Genomic DNA, 21,337 nt, shown 5'->3' on the forward strand with positions numbered 1-21,337 from the left:
GCATAACAGTGTATGCAACACAGTGAGTATTCAATAAATGTTAGTTAAAATAAAAAATAAATATTGAACCAGTTATCTGTAAGCTATTTTAGATAAAGGGTAGGGATTCAGATATCTAGAAAAGCAGTCTGGGTTTCCTTAATTTATTTTGGTTACATCTGCTTTGCATTCCTATATTCTGTATTCTGACATCATTTCGTGGATATACTCAGGAGCTATTTTATAGTAGCTAAGATAGAAGATATGCCATGGAACCTAAAACTCTCATTTCTTTCACATATCTAGGACTGTTTGAGCTGTATCAGTGGTTCCCAGGGGAAGGCAATTCTGCCGCCCTCTGGGACAGGTGGTTATCTAGATAATAGAGGCCAGGTATGCTGCTAAACATTGCACAATGCACAGGGCAGCCCCCACAACAAAAAATTATCTAGCCGAAAACATCAACAGTGCCAAGACCAAGAAATCCTGGACTACATGCTTCCTAGGGTCCATCTCCTAAGAGCCCAAACAATTCCCATAAAGGTAACATACCTTCACTGCTATAACCAATTGAATTAGCAGCAACAGGCTTATTGCCATTGAAGGTGACCTTGTTCTAAATTTGAGGCTCTTTTCCAAATTAAGAGACACTCTGGAAAAAGTGGTACAGTAGATAGAAGTTACACTGAGGAAATCAATAATTAATGACAAATATTACTTTAAAAGTTAACTCCTAAAGACTTGAATCTAATGTCTACTGAAAAAACTTTTAAGTCACATTTTCTGGCCATTTTTCTAGCTAATGAGTGAAAAAATATATGAAATAAAGCTTCAGAGCATTGTTCAACAGAACCTTCTATGACAGAACTGTTCTGTATCTGCACTGTTTAACATAGCAGCCCCCTAGCCACATGTGGATATTAAGCATTTGAAAGATGACTACTGTAAATGAAGAAATGGATTTTTAATTTTACTTAATTTTAATTAATTTAAATAGCCACATGTAGTCTAGTGGCTTCTGTGTTTGACAACACAGAACATTAAAAATAAATTTTGCTTAAAGTCACTTTTAACAGATGTTACACTTGGAAATATCTATTAGGAGTAACTGCTAATCACATGAAACTAACTATAAAAAGTTAATTATTCTGTGACATTTAATAATGTAATACAGGCATTCTTAGACTAACAAACATTTAGTACTTAAAAGAGTCTTGGACATAAAATTTCTGGGAATAAAGTGTTCTCTTTAGAGATCCAAGGAGAAGTAATACTATCCAACACACTTATTCTCTCCTGGTGACACTCCTGAGGCAGGAAGCTACTACAGGTAAGAAATGACAAACACAATGCTGTCCCTGCCCTTTTGTCTTAAACTGTGCATCTGTAATTGCATGGGTGGGAAGGCTATATCATGGGATAAACAGATTTGAGAGCTGTATATCCCATGATATAGCTGAAATAGTTAAATGTTCAGCTAAATTATGAGTTAAACTGGCTTTTATAATCAGGTCTTGGGATCTAACTATTTATGACATTGCTTCAGTGGAAAAACATTATAATCAACTTATAAGTTTTATGAAAAAACCAGTTAAAAGAAGAAACCAATGGAGAAAAAATAATTTAAAGGGCAAAACAGACTTTCTGCTACCGTACACTAATCTGATAAAGATTCAAAATTGGAAAGGCTATACTCATCTGGTAGCTATTTAAAGACCAAAATCACAACCAGGATATTGACACTTACATAGTTAAGATATGGAACAGTTCAATCACCACAAGGATCCTTGTGTGGCCTGTTTATAGTCACCTCCTTCCCATACCCGACCCCTGGAAACCACTAATCTGTCTTCTATTTCTATAATCTTGTCACTTAAGAAATGTTAAAGAAATAGAATCATACAATATACAATCTTTTGGGATTGGCTTTTTTTTCACTCAGCATAATTTCCTGGAGATTCATTCAAGTTGTTGCATGCATTAATAGTTCATTTCTTTCTATTGCTAAATAGTATTCTATGGTATGGAAGTACCACTGTTTAGCCATCTACGGTTGTCCCCCTTTACCCACAGGGGACACATTACAAGACCTCCAGTGGAAGTCTGATACCATGACTAGTACCCACCCTTTATATACTATGCTTTTTCCACTTAAAGGAAGCACTTTGGCTTTCCCTTGGCATATCTGGATTGCCAGCATCACTACTTTTATGCTTTGGGCACATTATTAAGTAAAATAAAGGTTATCTGAACACAAGCACTACAATACCAATGCTGTGACAGTCGAACTGATAACTGAGATGGCTACTAAGTGACTAACTGGTGGGTAATATATACAGTGTGGATAAGCTGGTCAAAGGAATGATTCATATCCTGGGTAGGATGGAGTGGAATGACATGAGATTTAATCATGCTACTCAGAATGGTATAAAATTTAAAACTTGTAAATTGTTTATTTCTGGAATTTTCCATTTAATATTTTCCGACCACGGTTGACTGTGGGTAATTGAAACCTCAGAAAGTGAAACCATGGATAAGCAGAGGGGACTACTATACCAGCTGAAGGACATCTAGGCTACTTGGGGGTATTGTGAGTAAAGCTGATATAACTATTCACATACAGATTTTTGTGTGAACATGTTTTCAGTTCTCTAGGATAAATGCCCAAGAGTGTTACTGTTGGGTAGAATGGCAGTGCATGTTTGATTTTAGAAGAAACAGCCAAACTGTTTACAAAATGATTATACCACTTTACATTTCCACCAGCAAAGTATGATTGATTAGTTTCTCCACATCCTCTCCAATATTTGATACTGTCACTACTTTTTAATTTTAGCTTTCTCATAGGTGTTTCCATTTTACTATTGAGTTCTGAGAATTCTTTATATATTATAGATACAGATTTTGGATATGTGGTTTGCAAGTGTTTTCTCCAACTCTGTAGCTTTATCTTTTTCATCCTCTTAACAGAGTCCTTCACAGAGCACATATTTTCAACTTTGATGAGATCCAATTTATTTTGTTAGAATTACAATTTAATGAATTGTACTTTTGGTGACTAGTTTTAGAGATCTTTGCTTAGCTCTAGGTCCTGAAGATTTTCTCCTTTTTTTTTTTTCTCTAAAAGTTTTATTATGTTTTACATTTAAGTTCATTATCTATTTTGAGTTAATTTTGGTATAAGGTATGAAGTTTAGGTCAAGGTTCCTTTTCTTATTTTTGCCTACAGATGTCCAGTTGCTCCAGCACCATTTGTTGAATAATCTATATACTTCTTCCACTGGATTCCTTTTATACCTTTGTTAAAATCAGTTGGATATAATTGTGTGGATCTATTTCTGTGTCCTCTAGTCTTTCCATTGATTGATGTATCTCTCTTCTAATACCACACAGTCTTGGTTTCTGTAGCTGTTAAGTCTTGAAATCAGGTAGACTGATTCCCATTACTTATTCTTTTTTTCAAAATTGTTTTAGCTGTCTAGTTCCTTTGCTTTACCATATAAATTTAGAATAATCTTTTCTATATCTACTAAAAATCTTGCTGAAAGTTTGATAGGAATTGTATTAGATCAGTCTGGGGAGAACTGACATCTTTACAATGTCCAGTTTTCTACCAATTCATGAACCTTGTCTCTCCATTTATTTAGGTCTTCTTTGATATTTTTTTCATCAGCATTCTGTAATTTTCAAAATATGGTCCTATATATGTTTCATTAGATGTATACCTAAGTATGTACATATTTTGTTAGATTTGTGCCTATTTCATTTTCTTTGGAGCAATTGTAAATGAAATTGTAAATAGTATTTTAAATTTCAGTTTCTATATGTTTGTTAATATATAGAAATGTGACTGATTTTTGCATGTGCTCTTGTATTCTGCAGTCTTCTTGATCTTGTTTTTGTAGATTCGTTGGGATTTTCTATGAAGATAATCATGTCATCTGTTAATAGCGACAGTTTTATTTCTCCCTTCCCAATCTATATGTTTATTTCACAGTACAAGTTTTTAACAAATGGCCTCAGAGCTGATCCTTTGCTCATTTTTTCGAGTAGTCTCTTTTTACTTTTAAAGTTTATGATACTATTAAGAGTCTGTTAAGACCACAGAAAAAGCTAAGAGCAGCTGCCCCAATAATTATTCTCTAATAATAAAAAATAATTTTGGTTAGTTAAAGACACACTATTTAAACTAAGACTGGTTATATTTAATTGAGACTTTTTACTTCCTGACAAGGACTTTGGTATAATTTTAGCAAATGAACCACTTAAAAACTTAAGTTATAAACTGAAATTAAATACATGGCTGACATAAATTCTGCTGTTTAAACTGACCAGCTCGTCAGTTACCAAAAAAAAAAAAAAAAGCGCTATGAAGATTAAGTTAAGCAGGCTTTATATTTCTTATAGCCTCCAGTTCCAGACTACATCTGTTTTCTTTGATACACAAAACCAGAGTTAAAATAGCTCCATTTATCACAGCATGATTGTAGGCAGACAAACCAGCCTGTCTGTTTCCAGATAGTGAAAGCAACTGTTATTAATCACAATTACAGGCCAAACCCTCTAAGAGAAATTGCATCAATATTCTCCCAACCCCCAGCCTTTCTACTCTTGAACTCAAAAATATAGCACTGAGAGTGTCATGACACTGCTTGAAGGTCAGTAAATAAAGATACCACTAAAAGGTAAACTTGAGTTTTAACTTCAGGATGCAAATTAAGGAAAATCTTTTTTACACATAAGGTAAAATCTCAAAAGCTCTATTATTGATTCATTTTAGCAGAACAATTAAACCCACTCAAAATTTATATGGAAAAGTTTCTGTTTTATGAACCTATACTGAATTGCACAGAATATTTGAAATTTATGAATTAGGTGATAAACTTTAAGCAGAAAAGGATTTATGAAAATGGACTTTTTTTTATACAAAATTTTATAGTCAATAGTGTGGAGGAAATTTCTCTTTCATAGAGATTGTAACAGAACTTCCTATAGAGTGAGACCAACTGAAGGTTATGGAAGAAAATATATTAAGACAATTGTTGAATCCTATCCCTTGAATATTGATCTTTTTCAAATAAACTATAACCTTTCTTCAATATTTAGAACAAGGGCTTAAGAATACAAACTACATGCTAGATTTATCAAGGTGATCACTTTGTAAGTTATATAAATGTCTAATCACTCTGTTGTACACCCAAAACTAATATATCGTATGTCGTGTAATTGAAATAAATTTTTAATTAAAAAAAAAGATTACAAACCATAGTTTCACTTGACACTACTGCTTTTAGTTTTTTTTTAAGCTACTTCTTTTAAGCCCCTAATATATGCAAGACACTTTAGATGCTTTACATACATTATCACATTTGAGTCTTACAATAATCTATGAGGTAGGTGCTATTATTCCCGTTTTGCAGATGGGAACACCTCAGCTCACAGAAGTCATTTCCCTAAGGTCATACTGCTAGTTAAGTACAGAATCAGGAGTCCAATATAGATTTTATTCCCAAGCCTATGCTCTTCCTCTCTGTCTATAAACCTCTCAGACCTTTATTTGTTTTAAGACAAACTTTGAATGGAATCTCACATGCTCAATGCACCAATGGAAGAACACTACGATGGCTGGTGTCACACAGTCATAGGGATAGCACATTATTTTACCCTACTTTTCCACTGAATAACTGACTCTGCTAATATACTTTTCTAGAAATGTTATGAAATAAACTGAGCCCTTCCATGAAAATATGACCCCATATTCAAACGAAGCCTGATTATTAAATGTTTGAAACTAAATTAGCAATGAGGCTAATGCAATTCTAATATGAAAGATTCAGAGCTGTTTGAGAATTTGCAAAACTGTTCCCATTCCGTGAGCACTTATTCACTCACTCAACACATTCATTGAGCATCTACTATGTCAAACAGGCAGTCACTGTTCAGAGACCAGAGAACACAGTGATAAACAAGATAAATTCAGTAACGTCAATGAACTTATTCAAATGAGGAGCACAGAAACTAATAAGAGAACAGGGAAGCCACCTCTAAGAAGGTGACATTTTTATCAGAGATATAAATGAAAGGGAAAGAGCCATGCAAATATCTGAGGGGGAAAACAGGAAAAAGAACATCAGAAAAAAGAGGGAATAAACAGCAAAGTTCTTGAAGGAGAAAGGGAGTTGACATGTCTGAGGCACAGCAGAAAGTTAATACTGCTAGAGGGGAAAACTAATACGAGGTGAGGAGAAAGAGATGGACACACCATATGTATCCTTGAAGGTTCAGTTAGCGGCTTTGGATTTTATTCTGAATATGAAGAGAAAACACTGAATTTTAAAAAGATTACTCTGGCAGCAAGAGAAATAACAGGAGAGGAGCTAGAGTAGAAGCAGCCAGATCAGTTAAGAGGTGACTGCAGTAGTCCCAGTGGGTGTGGTGGTGATGCCTTCTGATATTTGGGAGTCATCAGCATACATATGGTGTTTTAAGTCCTGGGACTGAGGAAATCACTGAGGAAGTGAGTAAACACACGGGAACAAATAAGCTCAGGGCTGAGCCCTGGAGCTTACCAATATATGTCAGTTTAGAAGAGGGAAAGCATCTTCATTTTCCCAGCACATATGAAATATATTTTGTGTTCAGATTTACCTCGTTTCTTTTTCTAAGTAACAGAGGTAACCAGGTACTTTAATTTGTTTCCATGCAGTCATATTTTTGACCACACAGAAAATAAAAATATGAGAAATGACAGAAATAAAAAATTTCTATTTACATGAGGCAGAAACTCTTAATGAATATGAAATCAAATCTTGCTACATTCAAGTTAAAGCTAATAATTTCTAAAAATAAGTTATTTCATCAAACTTGGGTCTGTAGCAAATAAAGGCCTAAAAGCCTAGAACCTGAAAATGCACATAAATTATACAAGGAGTTTTACTGTAACATGATCTGACCTGCATTTATTTAATTACTCACTACTATCGATATGTTAGAAACTTAAAATTAGGAAGTATAAAACTATGTGCAAGAACTGAGAAAACAATGAAATGTCTAAGATGAGGAAATTAAAATGTTGATGCATCTGTTTAAACATCTAAAACAGGGCAAGTAATTAACATTGTTAATTAACATAGTCAAAATTAAAGAAATAGAGGTTTTATATTTTAAAAGAAAAAACAGTAATGTTAAGTATTTCTTTTTATGTACTTTTAAAATTGTATCTCTTAAGGCTGTCAATTTTAATCATTTTAGCTTTTTGCCTATTTTAGCTCTTTTAGGCTCTTAAGCAAGAGGGCAGGAATACTGAAGCAGGAGGACCTGAGTTGAAATTCAAATTCTGGCACTCACAATTACAGCTCATATCTTTGGGCGAGTTACGGTACACTCAGAGCCTTAACATATCTTCATTTTAAAGAAATTGTATCTACTTCATAGCATTTGGAGCAGGACTAAAGGAGATTAAGTTATGCAGAGCACCTAGCAAATATTTATAGCTTTATCAATGTTAATTCCTTTCTCTTTCCTTTCCCTATTCTGTTCAAAGTCCTTCCCTTTACTGTTTCAACATTTGTAGCATGTATATGTTTATTAAAGTTAACGTTTGAGTGCTTTTCAAAGAAAATGGGAGACTTTTATCTTGACTGAAGTGGTAATTATATCATAATCCTATCGGTTTTGATCAGTAGTCTTTTGAAATGCTATAATATTTTATTTTACTGGATGGTAAGGTCCTTCAGGGGAAGGATTACAATTCTTTGAAATCCTACTGTCTACTGGACTAATAATATTTATAATATGGAAAACATTATTATTTTTCATTAACTTCTATTAGTGTACTAAATGGACTATTATCATAGCTTTCATAAGTAACACTCCAAGTTTCAAATAAATTTGTACTAGAGTTAACTCTATTATTTTAAATTTGTATATATATTCTTTTTTCTGTAATGACAGCTTTATAGAATCATTAATATTTATGAAGTTTCTGTTAGATCCTACTATGAACCTCTCAGTGTCTGGGGTATATCTGAATAAGTAACACCAGAAGTTCGGCCGTATTAGACCCTCAGCATCCACTGAACACTACTGAACACTACTGAACACTACTGGACATTACTTAAGGGACATGAAGATCCTAAAGGCGTAAAGTGTCATTGGTAAGAAAGAAACTTGATTTGGCTTTCCGATGCAAGTGTGGCAGGTCACTTGGTCATTTCCAACTTCTATAGAATTTCTGACACTATAAAGCTTGAGTAAACTGAGAAAATCCTCTCAATTAAGGAAATAGCTCATCTAAAACCCATTACCTAAATGACAATTAAGCCACTATCTCCTTCTATATACAAGATTCAGCTATTCTCACCCTCTTGCAAAATCACACCTCTCTCATAATTACCATCACAAATATAGAACCTATAGTTCCTGATCTTAAAGGAAAAAGAGCACTGGTGGCTATTGACATGTACCAAAAGGCAAAATTGTTGGCTACAGAATGAAACTTTTTTTCCCTTCAAACAAGTAATTAGGGCTAAATTATTTTGCCTTCTCTGTCCATGCAATCAATTTAGAATGAAGAACATATCATTATTTTATGATATTATATATTTTTACAAATTCCTTATATATTAATATAGTGGCACACTGAAATAGAATATATAAAAAATATTTTGAATAATGTATATGGCTTTCTGAACATTTTGAAGGGAGGTGCTAAAAATCTAAGTATCTTTATAAAAAACCTAATTTCCAAAATTAGGTAGAGACTTTTAGATTAATCAAAAGCTTTTAATTGCACGCACATTTTCCACTCTTCATTTGTCATTCTAACATTCATTATGATCTCCATTAAAAGATAATAAAAGTAAAAAGAGGAAAAGAACAAATTCGTTCACTTTAATCTTTATCAGTAAGCTAAGTTAGAAATTTATTTGTGGGGGTTAAGAAAAAAAAGTAAGGCGATAGCAAAAGATTAAGATGATACAAGCATGCTGGGAATTCTTTTTTACTTCATTCATTCATTCACATTAGCAATCTTCTCCAGGCCTGGCTACAATAATGTTATATGGACACAGATCCTCTATAGCCCACTCTTTTTTCTACCAAAATTCTTTATTCATCCTATACACATGTATGGAGAGCTGATGAGGAGTGGGAGGGGGGTAATACTGTTCTAAGTGCTGGTATTTAGCAATAAACAAAACAGAAGTCCCTGTCCTATGGATCTTCACTTTTCAGTAAGAGGAAATATTAAGAAGTATAAATATAAAGCATGTGAGATAATGCTAAATAGCAATGATGAAAATGGGGAAAGAGGGATATTGAGAATCTAGGAGGAGCTGAATTCTTTAATTTGGTAGTCTTATTATCCTCATGCTCCTCTCTAAATCTAAATATGTCTATTTTTCTAAGTACCAAATTATATTGAAGGATATATTCAGATATGTGTCTATTAAGGGGAATAGGTGGATAACCTCGAAAATTACAATTACAATTTTAATGACAGAAGAGCCATTGTTTTACTTCTTAAAAACTGTTTCATATGACTTTCATAAGCCCAGTAGTAACATAGGTAGATATACCCTAGTTTTTATTGGTGATGTGATCAATTCTCTGATAAAACTTAATACCACAATGATTACCAAGTAAGAACAAAACAGCATTAAAATCTTGAAAAGAGATTATTTTCATATCTTGTCTTAAGTTGTTGAATTTTGAGTGGGCAGAACAAAGAGCTCCTCAATGTATGGTACAATTGATATCTAGCTACATTCCAATGGCGGCTGAAAAACATTTATGTTGTTTTTCTTTTTTTCCCTTTAAAAGGAAAGCTGGGCTATTCTTGGGTAACATGAAGTTCTCTGAGAACTCAGAAGGCTGTCTAGGTTCGTATCTAGGCAGGCTTGTCAAGTCAAGCTTTTGTTGGTTACTCCCACAATCTAAACTACCTCAGTGACAGACATTAAAACTTCCAAGAACTCTTAAGTGCTCTCATATTATTCGTATTGTGACTCTTCCCGACATTTTATCAAAACAAGTATTCTTTACATTAGGAATACTGTAAATTCTACACCCGAACAAGAGTACCTCCGTGGTGATGTGACAGGCTCCCTCCATTGGCGAGGATTTCTTCTCTAGCAGCTGCCTGTATTTGGAAACAACAGGACAAATAGTTGCTACTTAGATTTCACTTTTTAGTGAGAGTAAGACCCAACTCCCACAGGAGGCACAGACTTCCTGGGCTAAATAATAAACTAGAAGCCTAATTTTCCTTTCTTTTAGATTTATTGCACTTAAAAGCAATTGAAATATATAGCCTTTGTAGTTTTTTTCAGTGAATAGGTACAATATCTACAGTAGTCACTTTGAGATTTCTAGAAAAGAAAAAGGAGGCAAAATAATCAATTCAGCAGTACTAAATTGTTAGTAACAATGAAAAGAATTTTTGTGAAGACAGAGCCACGTCCTACTCTGAAGTAAACATCTCACTATACCAACATCTCACTATACCAACAAGCTGTTAAAACGGTGAGACATAGAAGGAAGCCTACCAAAACCTGTCTATGGCTTGAGTTTAAAAGTGTACCACTGAAAATCACCTGTGGTACTATCTCTGGTGGGCACATAATAGAATTAAAACACTAGGACACCTGAAGTTTTAACAAACCTCAATCTCATCTGGGTTCCTCCACAGTCTGGTTTGTTTCTTCAATTCTAGACCTGAGAAATTCTATCAAACTTAGAAACTTTACAAAAATTAGACGCTTAAGGCCATTTAAGAAATGTAATAAAACTGCTAACAAATGAACCTCAATGACCTACACAGAGCTTTAGCAAACAAAAAAACTTATAAGGGTATTAACAGCAACACAAACCAAGAGCATTAAGGCTTCTGACCTCAACTGTGGCCACCATCTAGAGATAGGTAGGCTGCCAAAGTGATATCAAGGATTCCTAGAGTCCTTTGCTATTTAATTTCATCAGGCATTATGTACTATAAGTAACAACCAAAAAAATAACAAGCTACAGAATATTAATTTCAGAATATTAATTCTTACATAGAGAACATTAATGCTATACTCACAATTCAGTATACAACCCAGTGCAACAAATATTCTCATTTCTATGGGCTATCAACCAGGTAAACTACAAGTGATTAAAGGGTCAAACTAAAATTCATAAATTGATAGTCAAGTTTATTGAAGTTAATAGAAGAATGTAAGAGCTATATTAATGTATGCAAAATTACCTCAGTTTGTTCAAAAACAGTCAGTGGGTCACTTATTCCCCTGTAGTTAAAGGCAAAGTAGAAATAGATACATGCACCTGCATCATAAGTCTGCGTCACCCTAAAAAACAAACAGACAAAATCCCCACAAGGCTTTAAGTGAAATCAGATTTAACGACTAGAAATTTAAAAGCAAGATCATCTGAAAGATTTGCTTAAAACATAATCTCATTCTTTACCCAGTCTCTTACTCCATTGAAGGAATGTAGATTGGCTGGATGAAGGATATACAGGAACTATTTGTACTCTTTTTACAACTTTTTTTGGTAAGTCTGGCTATTACCCAAAAAAGTTTAAAAATTTAAAAACGATGTACATGTTTCTCCAATTGGCCTGAAATAAACAAACACCTCAATTCCTCAGAAGAGATTTTTCTTTTTTTACAAAATATATTGTAGTTAAATTTATAAAGTATATTGTAGTGAAAGACAGCCCCCAAACACACTAGATGGAACTTGATAATCCTCTGTAAGTCTAAACTTCCTCAAAGTTAACAGAAATAATTATGAGAATTTAAAACTAGGAAACAAGAGAAATGTTCAAATACTAAAATGATCATACTAGGTAAAATGATCACACTAGGTAAAATGATCACACTAGGTAAAATACAGCAAATTCACATTAATAATTAGTAAGGACTTTGAAAACAAACTGAATGATTATATCAAATGCACTGACATGACCTTAAAATAGTGTCTCCAAAGGTTACTCTGGGCCCCATATATGTGTGCATGTTTTATGTGTATTTACAAAAGATATCAAGAATATTAGATAATTAAATTGCGTGTATATGTATGTCTGGGCTTTCAAAATGAATTAGGTGAAGCATTTAAAAAGGAGCTAAGGTAATCATAGCTAAATCTCTGAATGCAATTTATGGAAGTTCCCACAAAGAGTTTAACAGAAGGAGCAAGTACAGAAGAAATACTCTTTTACTACACAATACAAACAGAATCTAATCTAATCTAAAATTTTAATGGCCTTTTAGGCCAAATGTTAGGTGCCTCAGAACAGAAGAAATAAACTGTTTAACAATGCTACTGTCAATTTGCCAGCTGTGTTTTCTTTCTAGTGTTAATTCACACTCATAAAAAAGATTCCTTGAATATTTACATTTTAAGTACCAAATTTACAAAGTTTAAGAAAAACTAGAAAACCATTTTAACTATGACAGTACTATCTTTAGAAATAATCAACTTTAAATAAATTTAAAGGATATAGGAATGAAATGAGTTTATAGCAATTAGTAAAATGTACATCACTCCTATAAGAATTAATATAAAAAATATTAATTATGTAAATAAATATTAATAGAGCATTGTCACCTTCCAACAAATCCAGGATTGACATTACAGTTTAATTTTCAGTAGCTAAGTATCTCAAAGAAAGACAAAACTGAAATAATAAAAACATCTTTGGGAAAACTCAATTTGGGTCCATTTCAAAAAGTGATTCAGATCTAATACCTTTTAATAGATTAATTGTATCATTTTAGACAGTTAAACACTAACCTCTTCCAAAATGACTTTGACAAGTGATACTGTGGTTGCCAAAGTCATTCTACTATTCTTTAATTTCTAAAAAGTGTTTTTGCTCTATGCTTTTTGGACAACTTTACTTGTATCAGACTCACTGGCTAGGAATTCCTTCCCATAAAATTTCTTCAGAAAATTTAAGGTTGAAATGTCTATTCCAATACGCAAAGTACTTTTTAATGGACAGAAATGAAATAAACTCAATAAATGCACCCTATAGCTAAATTATTTTCCTTGGGATCTTTGATTTCAATGAGATCGATAATTATTTTAAATTAATTTTGAAATAGCTTTTTTAAAAACTAGCTTAATAAATACATCTCACACATTCAACATTTATGTTCAACACAGAATAATCTCTTTGGCTACTATTAAGCAGGTCATATCAAACTAAATTAAAATCAAACTCTAGTTAAATGTTAGTGTAATCAAGTATAAGCTATAAGTAAAATTCCTACTTATCAAAACCATTCAAATAACTAGACTTTGTATATTCTAAACTTTGGTTTTAGAAGATAATCACAGAAGCTGAGCATTTAAGCTTTTATCAGACAATCATTCCTTAAAAAGTAGCTATTTAATTAATGACATATGGCCAATTCAGTCTAAGTATACCAATTCTACCTACCTATAATACACAATGAAGATTCTTAGACCCAGTGAATACCTTGTGAAGAAACTAGACTTATTATACAAAGTATCCTAAGGCAGAATATTTTACTTCCCAATCACTTTCAATAAGTAGTGGTTTATCACAATGATATTTGCATAATGGAAGGGGAGAAGTCCCTAGAGACCTTGAATAGAGAAGTGGGAGAGAAGGATGAAGGGAAGATAAATTGTGTTAGGTTGCCACTTGACAAAAGTATAAAAACTTCTCAACTGCATACAAATAGATTATATTATTTAAAATGTTTCAAATTTCACTGGTAAAAAATGACTTTTGGGTTATTAGGCCTGATTTGTTTTGGGTATTATAATAAGAGGTTTGATAGACTAGATTATCAAGAGAAGAAGTAAGTACAGCAGGTCCTCGAATAACATCATTTCATTCAACGTTTTGTTCTAACATTGACGAAATGCCACAGGAACTTAAGTTGTTTATATCGAGTAGCCTATAGTAAAACTGGTTTCGTCAGATGTCACTGCCCTTAAAGTCACAGAACCTATTGATGATGTTAAGGGAGGACTTATTGTATCACTTTGGGCTGATAATATAAACACAAAATTTTTTTCCTTAGACTTCAAGGACTTAAAAATTTCATTTTTAATGATGCCTCCAAATTAAAAAGATTCTCTCAAATATCGCTCATTAAGTCAGCAATAGCTTTACCAAGTTATAAGATTTTTATTGTACATAATAAGGCCTCTAGTACCCTTCCTTCAGATATAGCAAACTCCAGCCAACAGTCTCTCTAAATCCACGCTTTTAGCTTTAATATTCTTTGATTCTATCCTGAATACACTTATTCTAAAACATGTTGATACATAGACTTGACTTAGTACTTCCTGAAATGCTCTTCGAACCCTAATTATCTTTCCTACACAGAAGCAGAAAAAACTATTTCAAGGAGATCCTAGTTGACATGAACAGTTAACATGAGAAAGATGCTTTCCTCACATTTCATGTTAGAATTTTACCTACTTATCCAGCAGAAGTACAATGTATCAAATTCTAAAAAATATTTGTTTCAGTAGGAGCAATAAGTAGAACTAAGAAACACAATATGGCAGTAGGGAAGTACAACATGAGAGGATGTAAAAACAAAAAGAAAAAAATCACAGAAGAGATAGCAGTTTAAAGAGTATAGAGAAGTATTTCTAGTCTTGCAAAGCAAATACATGCAAATTATTATGCTATGTCAAAAATAAGAGGGCCTAAAAAACTGATGCCTTCTTGATGATTTGTCTTTGGGAGACAAAAACCAAATATCCAAATTTTCCTTACTAACACTGGTATAAATTATCTACCTCAACCTTAATGTAATTACACCATAACAACACAATGGCATTTACAGAGCTCTTCATATGCTTTTGTATTTCATTCTCACAAGAGTCCTTTCAGGTAGATGCGATTTACTAATGATAAACTTAGAGCTCAAAGAGATTAAATTACTAATAAACAGCAGAAAAGTTCCTTTATTCTTCAGACACATTTAGTATTACAAAACAAAGAAATTAAAAACTAAGCAGGAAGTTGCCATGGAGATGCAGGTGGTAGGTAGGGTCCAGTTTTTGGGCTGGAACAGGCCCACGTCTGCCTTCCCAGGCTGAGACTGATGCCAGGCAAATCAGAAGAACAAGCATCGTGAACAGAAATACACGGAAATGCTGTGGTGCTGAAGCATAACTGTTGTTTCAGAGTGCAGCATCTGGTGCACTTAACAATAAAGATATTACATTAATTTCAAATTACTTAACTTATATTCATGCTTATATTATTTTTTATGTTTCTATAATAAATATTGGAGTTATAGTCTATAAAACCACACACACAGAAAAAAGGAGAGGTAATTACATAATACAGAATGTTCAATAAATTTTAAAGTGCTAGATTACTACTGTATCTTTTACTTCAAGGTTCCCCTGCTCATGATCTGTCCCAATTTCTCTTTATTCTACTTTCCAATTAATTCCATAACTTTTTAGAGCTGTCAAATGCTCAATTCAATCTTGACACATTTAATCTTCTGGTGTTTACACAGAAAATACCAAAAGATTGCATACAAAGTGCCCCTTCTCAAAAAAATTTCCATTTGGGCTGCTGCCCTATTTAACAAAGAGCACAAGATGGATCCAATATGGATCTTAACTGTCCAATATAGAAGATGCCAATGTGGCATTTTAAATTTCAATTATTTGAAATTAAATAAAATTTCAAATTCAGTTCCACAGTCACACTAGCCCCATTTCAACAGCTCAATGACCATACGTGCCTTGTGGCAACAACACTGTACAGGGCAGACATAGAACGTTTCCATTATTGCAGAAAGATCTGCTGGAAAGCAATGACTTAATCTTCACTTGGATCTTTTGTTCCACTCATTCCTTTATTCCACATGCATTCATTTAATCGACAACTGATAAAATGGTTAGTGATTTTTCTCTGTTGAAGAAAGAGCTATGCTGACTGTGTATGTAACTTAAAGTTCCTTGACAATATATGTAATTTATAGTTTCAGTGAATGAAGAAGGATGTCTTCTCTTATTGCAGGAGCTCAGACATTTGGGTCTTCACTGTCATGCTGTCCAGATGGTATAAGGCTCATTCACAGATGGGTGTTTTACTCCTAAAGGGCTTAGGATTGCTGTAATATGCTAGTGGCACAATCCTAACAAGGTGGCAAGTGAAGTTCAGGAAAGCTTGCTAGGTGGTATAGACTGATGCTTTTCCTCAGCTGGCGGATTACACTTCTCCATTAATTAAAAGTTTTCTTTTTTTCCAAGTAAGAAGTATAAGAGCAATAAAAAACTCACCTGCATGTAGAAAGAGGAGCAAACTGAACACCCTTCTCTTTGCATTCCCTTGTTATTCTTTCTTTTACATTTCTACAGAGATCTACAACTCTAGAAAAGAAAATTGAATACAATATTGTTTTTGAATTACAAATTCTAATAATGCTGGTTTATCTGGCATCCTTCAAGTTAGAAATTCTCTTAACTAAAACCTTCATACTTATTCTCTCAAGAAAAAACAAGAGCCTTTATCATTCAATTTGAGCCTTCCATTCATAACTTCAAGGAAGCAAAATCCTTTCTTTTTTCGGCATAGAAAAGACAAAAAGTCAGAACAGCACACTCAAGTCTCCTGAAGGCAGTGTCCTACACTTAGGAAAACCCAAATTTCAAAATAAATTTAATTTCAAGATTTTAAAAGCTTTAAAGCTATAAAGAACATGTTAATGAAAATTCAATTCTCAGTTATAGGAATAACCAATCTTGTATCCATGTCTAAGAAGTTTTCCTCAATTTAAAAATAATTTAACAAAAAATCATTATAACAAATGTTCAATAGCCTATTCTCAAGCACTGAGCTAAACTCCAGTTCAATAAAGACTTACTGGACATGTAACCTTTTGTAAAGCTATGCTAGGCTGTTTGATATTAAAAGTCCATGAAAACAGATGGATGAGGGGAGATTAATAATATTTAACAACATTAATCTATTTTTTAATGGGAACTGTAGCATACTATTATAACTACATATTTTCTTTCATCTGCAAGATAAAACTCTTAAGGTATGTAGAAGCCATTTTATTCTCCAATAAATGTCCCAGCTATGTAATGACACTGATTTTAAAGTATGGTCTGTTTAGAATCATGAGAATGGAAAAGATAACAAAGAAACTTCAAAGGCTGGCCTATCTCTAGTCTCAAGACTGATATGACTGTGTGAAAACCAATTTGATAAACATAACAACATTAAACAGATTATGCTTTATAAAATACATTAAAGTTATCTAAACTTCCAATAAAAACAAAGAATAGATGATTAAAATATTAATATGAAAAGAATTTTAGTGTTATTAGCATGTCAAATTTTATTTTATAAATACAGTATCTGAAACCTTTATAAATTCTAATTTTACAAAACACTGCTCTTAAGTTATGGTTTATTTTATGAGAACTGCAGGCAAATATGATTTATCAATGTTATCTATACCTCCTTTATGGAATGGTAAGAATGCATGTTTTTAAAAAATCTCTTGTAAAGCATTTAGATTATTAAAATTTAATATGTTTTTATTTTGAAAATCCAACTTATAAAACAAATTCTTTAAATATATAAGAAAACTTACTAAGCTTTAATATCTACAGGGGTTAATGAATTTTACATATTTGTAAAAGTAACAAGTTCTTTTTTTTTTTTAACTAACAAGTTCTTGATCATAACTCCATAAGTCATAACTCATTATACATGAAGACTGAATGTAGAAAAGTAAAAAGATTTCTGGGGGAGGAAAAAAAAGAAGATAGAGTAGAATAAAAATGTTAAGATATGTACCATCCCAGAGGTGGATTCATGGGGATTTGTTATTTCCTATAAACTTTACTGTGAATTTTAAATGATTTGTTAACTTTATAAAGAAAAAGTGAAATGTAAGCCATAATAGAATAAAACATATAATCTCCTTAAAAATATTTTACTACTAAATGAATTAACTTGAGTCTGTTTTTAATAAAACTACTTCTCATTTCCTAATCAGTTTTTCCTATTAATTCCCTAACCAATATCTGTATGAATATGTAATTTAAAAATTGTACATAATTTCTTAAATTGGATATCTTTTAGAAATTGCTTAAATGCAAGTTAAGATCTTGCTTAAGAGCAAATACATAAATATCAAAGGCTAAATGACATTACAAAAGAAAGTTAACGGCTTTTATAATTTTGGGAGACTTTTTAGAGAACATTTAAACATATTTATCACTTAAAAATTTAGATCAAAGCTTAATAAAAACCATATAGTGGCATTTAGCATTCAATAAGATTCTTTAAAATGTAAACTTCAATAATACCTTCCTTCTATGGGACATGAACGAATTTGCCTCAAACCAAAAAATATCGCTTGCAAATATGACATTCTGATGGAGATATTTAAATAAAAGTGATCACCTTGTTTCAGTGTTTCTTTATAAAACTTTATGCTTACATAATCACACACAAAGATACATTATTTGAACAATTCAGATAGTATATTTTAATATCAGGCATTTTATTTCATTTTACCTGTCCCAAGGAGCAGAAGTCTCAAAAGATTCTCCTAATACATAGAATTCCAAACCCAAGTCCTGTTCAGACACATACACAAATATCAAGAAATTACAACAGATGCAGAAGAATCAATAATATTGTTTGTATTTCACGTTCACTGTTAGTGTTTCATGTAATTGTTAGTATTACATGTTTCTTCTACTTCAACCTCCATGGCTCTTTTAATATCCACATTATAAGAGCACTGAAAAGTGGCCCCAGGAGTGAGATATAACCCCCAGAAGGAACTTCGTGTTGTTCTCCTCTGTACCCTTGGCACTGGGCAGAGTGCCTGACACATGGTAGGAAATATTTCTCCAGTGAACAGTCTGTTTATCCAGTATCTACTTACATGTAGAGAATATTAGCAAAACAGATTTTTAGTATTCTAAACAGCAAATTAATACCAAAAAGTGACCATCAGGCCACTTGAAGGAGCTGGGAAGTAGGAAAGGTAGGTGGAAAGGAGACTACAGGAAGGAGACACTATATCACCCTTTCTTCAAAGCAACTTTTCCTTAAAAACAAATCAGAAAATATAGTGCCTCTCATTGTAGTGACTGAATAGACTGAACATTTGGAAGCACCTCTGCTAGGAAAATATATTTTATAGCATAAAAGATGTAATGTTTACATGATAAGCAACTTATAACACTAATTTCTTTACTTAAAGTACAATTTTATAATTTCAAAACTGAAAAGAATAACTCACAAGCCACCAAAGAAATATAAAGATATGAAAAAAGTTTATAAAGTAGAAAAGTCAATACATGTTAAGTTTTTACTTCTAGTAAAATGAATCACTTCAACTCTACCACTGGTTGGCAGGAAAAGTCTCCAAATTAATGATCTAAAATGTGTTTTTCTCTTATGCATTCATTTATTCAGTAAACATGTATTTGGTGACAACAGTATTAAACATTGGGAAAATAAAAAATAAGACAAATAATCTCCCCTTTCTCTCAAAAATCTTTAACTTACTTTTAAGTTTTAACACTAACTGGAATCTTAATAATTAAGAAATTTCAAACTGTGTCTATGCTGTACTTCTTACAGTTCCATTTCATTTCCTAGAATTCTGAATTTAGTATTATGAGAAAATGGTCAATATCCTCAGAGAAAATGCCTAACAAACAAAATTTTATATATATCCAAATGCTTACTATAGGAAAACTTGGGATACTGTCAATCTATGGAGGTAAAAATTATTTATGAGACTTCAAATCATCTTTCGTGATCTGTAAACCTGTTCATCACAATTTCTAACACAGCACACAGGCAAGATACTTCTCGCTATGAGCATGGGTGGGGGAGGGAGATGGAATAACAGAAAGATCTACATACTTCAAATTCACTGTGATCTGAAATTTGGATCTTACCTAAGATTAAATTATTTTAAAAATGAGAACACAATTCAAGCTTTCTTAGAAAAGCAAAAACATTTATATAATTTCATGTACGTATTTCCTTCAAAATAATTTCCAAGTGAAAAATCAGAAAATTCAATATTTGGGGAAGCCAAATTCTCAACAGGATAGCTGAGAAATGACCTTTTAAAACAAGACAGTTTAAATTACATAACAAGCAATATTTTTACAAAGTAACCCTAGCAATAGCAGAAAACAATTAAGAAACTTGAAGTTTGTTATAGCCAAAGCAGAAAAAACAAAACAAACGAACATATGAATAAACTTTCAGAAGAACACTGTCATATCAATAAGTATAGAGGACTCAAGGTTAACATGACTAATAGTTTCCCACAAATAGAAAATAAAAAATCAGAAAAATTTTAGAGCTCAAATATATACAAATTATCTTTAATTCTATATAGTAATCATCACCAGTAAATCAATAACTACTCGGAATCAAGTTAAATATCAACTTTTAAAGACAGTTAAAAAAACATTTATACATGTTTAAATAGATTGTGGATCAAGTTAGGAATGTTGCTAACTAAGGCAGCTTGCTTTTAATCAAACAATATTAGGAATGGCAAAATCAACTTCCAGACACAGAAAAGCTCCATTCTTCTAAAGAACAGAAAGATCTATTAAAAATCTTTAAATTCCTCAAAACCACATATGAAAAGTTTAATTAATAATCTCTAAATCTGTTAATCACAATTTCTAACAGCACACAAGCAATAAATGTACTTTTTCCCCCATCAGCATTGGAGAGGGGGAGCAATAAGACGTACATACTTCAAATTCACTGCAATCTAAAATTTAGATCTTACCTAAAATTACATTAAAATGCTCACTATGGGAGAATTTGAGGTAGATTTGTAGCTAATCTTGGGTTCTTATAAAATGATGTGCTAAATTACAGTACTTTAAAATTTATGAAAATAAAGAAAATAATTTTATTCACTCAAAGAAAAAGTATCGTTTGCAACATAAGTTAACAAAGGAAATATGAGATAACTTACTCGAATATATGCAATGACATAGGTCAGCAAATAACCTCTCTGTCCATTATCTTCTCCAGCTGCCAATCCACTGTAATTAAAGAACTGTTAATAAATTTCAAATGAACTATTAAAAAAATATAAAACTAACCAAACTGATATAACACATCAAGATAATGGCTTACCAAATTAACATATATTACATTGCATTTAATTTTTATTTCACTCTCATTTGTCATAAATATATCAAAGAGCTGTTAAGAGAATAAACTTGGATAATAAAAATCTGAAAGTACTTTTAATATTTCAGTTTGGTCATTAATTTCCAACTTTTATCTACCAAACTAATAAAACTGACTCATGAACTTAACTACTTC

At 32.2% G+C, this 21,337-nt stretch overlaps 1 protein-coding gene across 1 annotated transcript in view; it reads right to left on the reverse strand.

Moving 5' to 3' along the window:
• Positions 1 to 21,337, reverse strand: part of AGPS (alkylglycerone phosphate synthase) — a 117,934-nt gene that overhangs the window by 10,473 nt on the left and 86,124 nt on the right. The window contains exons 15-19 of the mRNA XM_011356888.2: positions 20,982 to 21,051; positions 18,530 to 18,591; positions 16,276 to 16,365; positions 11,225 to 11,324; positions 10,063 to 10,120 (exon numbers count right to left, since the gene is read on the reverse strand). Of these exons, the coding sequence (XP_011355190.1) occupies positions 10,063 to 10,120; positions 11,225 to 11,324; positions 16,276 to 16,365; positions 18,530 to 18,591; positions 20,982 to 21,051 (380 nt within the window). The remainder of the gene's footprint in view (positions 1 to 10,062; positions 10,121 to 11,224; positions 11,325 to 16,275; positions 16,366 to 18,529; positions 18,592 to 20,981; positions 21,052 to 21,337) is intronic.

The sequence above is a fragment of the Pteropus vampyrus genome, unplaced genomic scaffold (assembly GCF_000151845.1).
Source record: "Pteropus vampyrus isolate Shadow unplaced genomic scaffold, Pvam_2.0 Scaffold2, whole genome shotgun sequence".
In the NCBI taxonomy this organism is placed as follows: domain Eukaryota; kingdom Metazoa; phylum Chordata; class Mammalia; order Chiroptera; family Pteropodidae; genus Pteropus; species Pteropus vampyrus.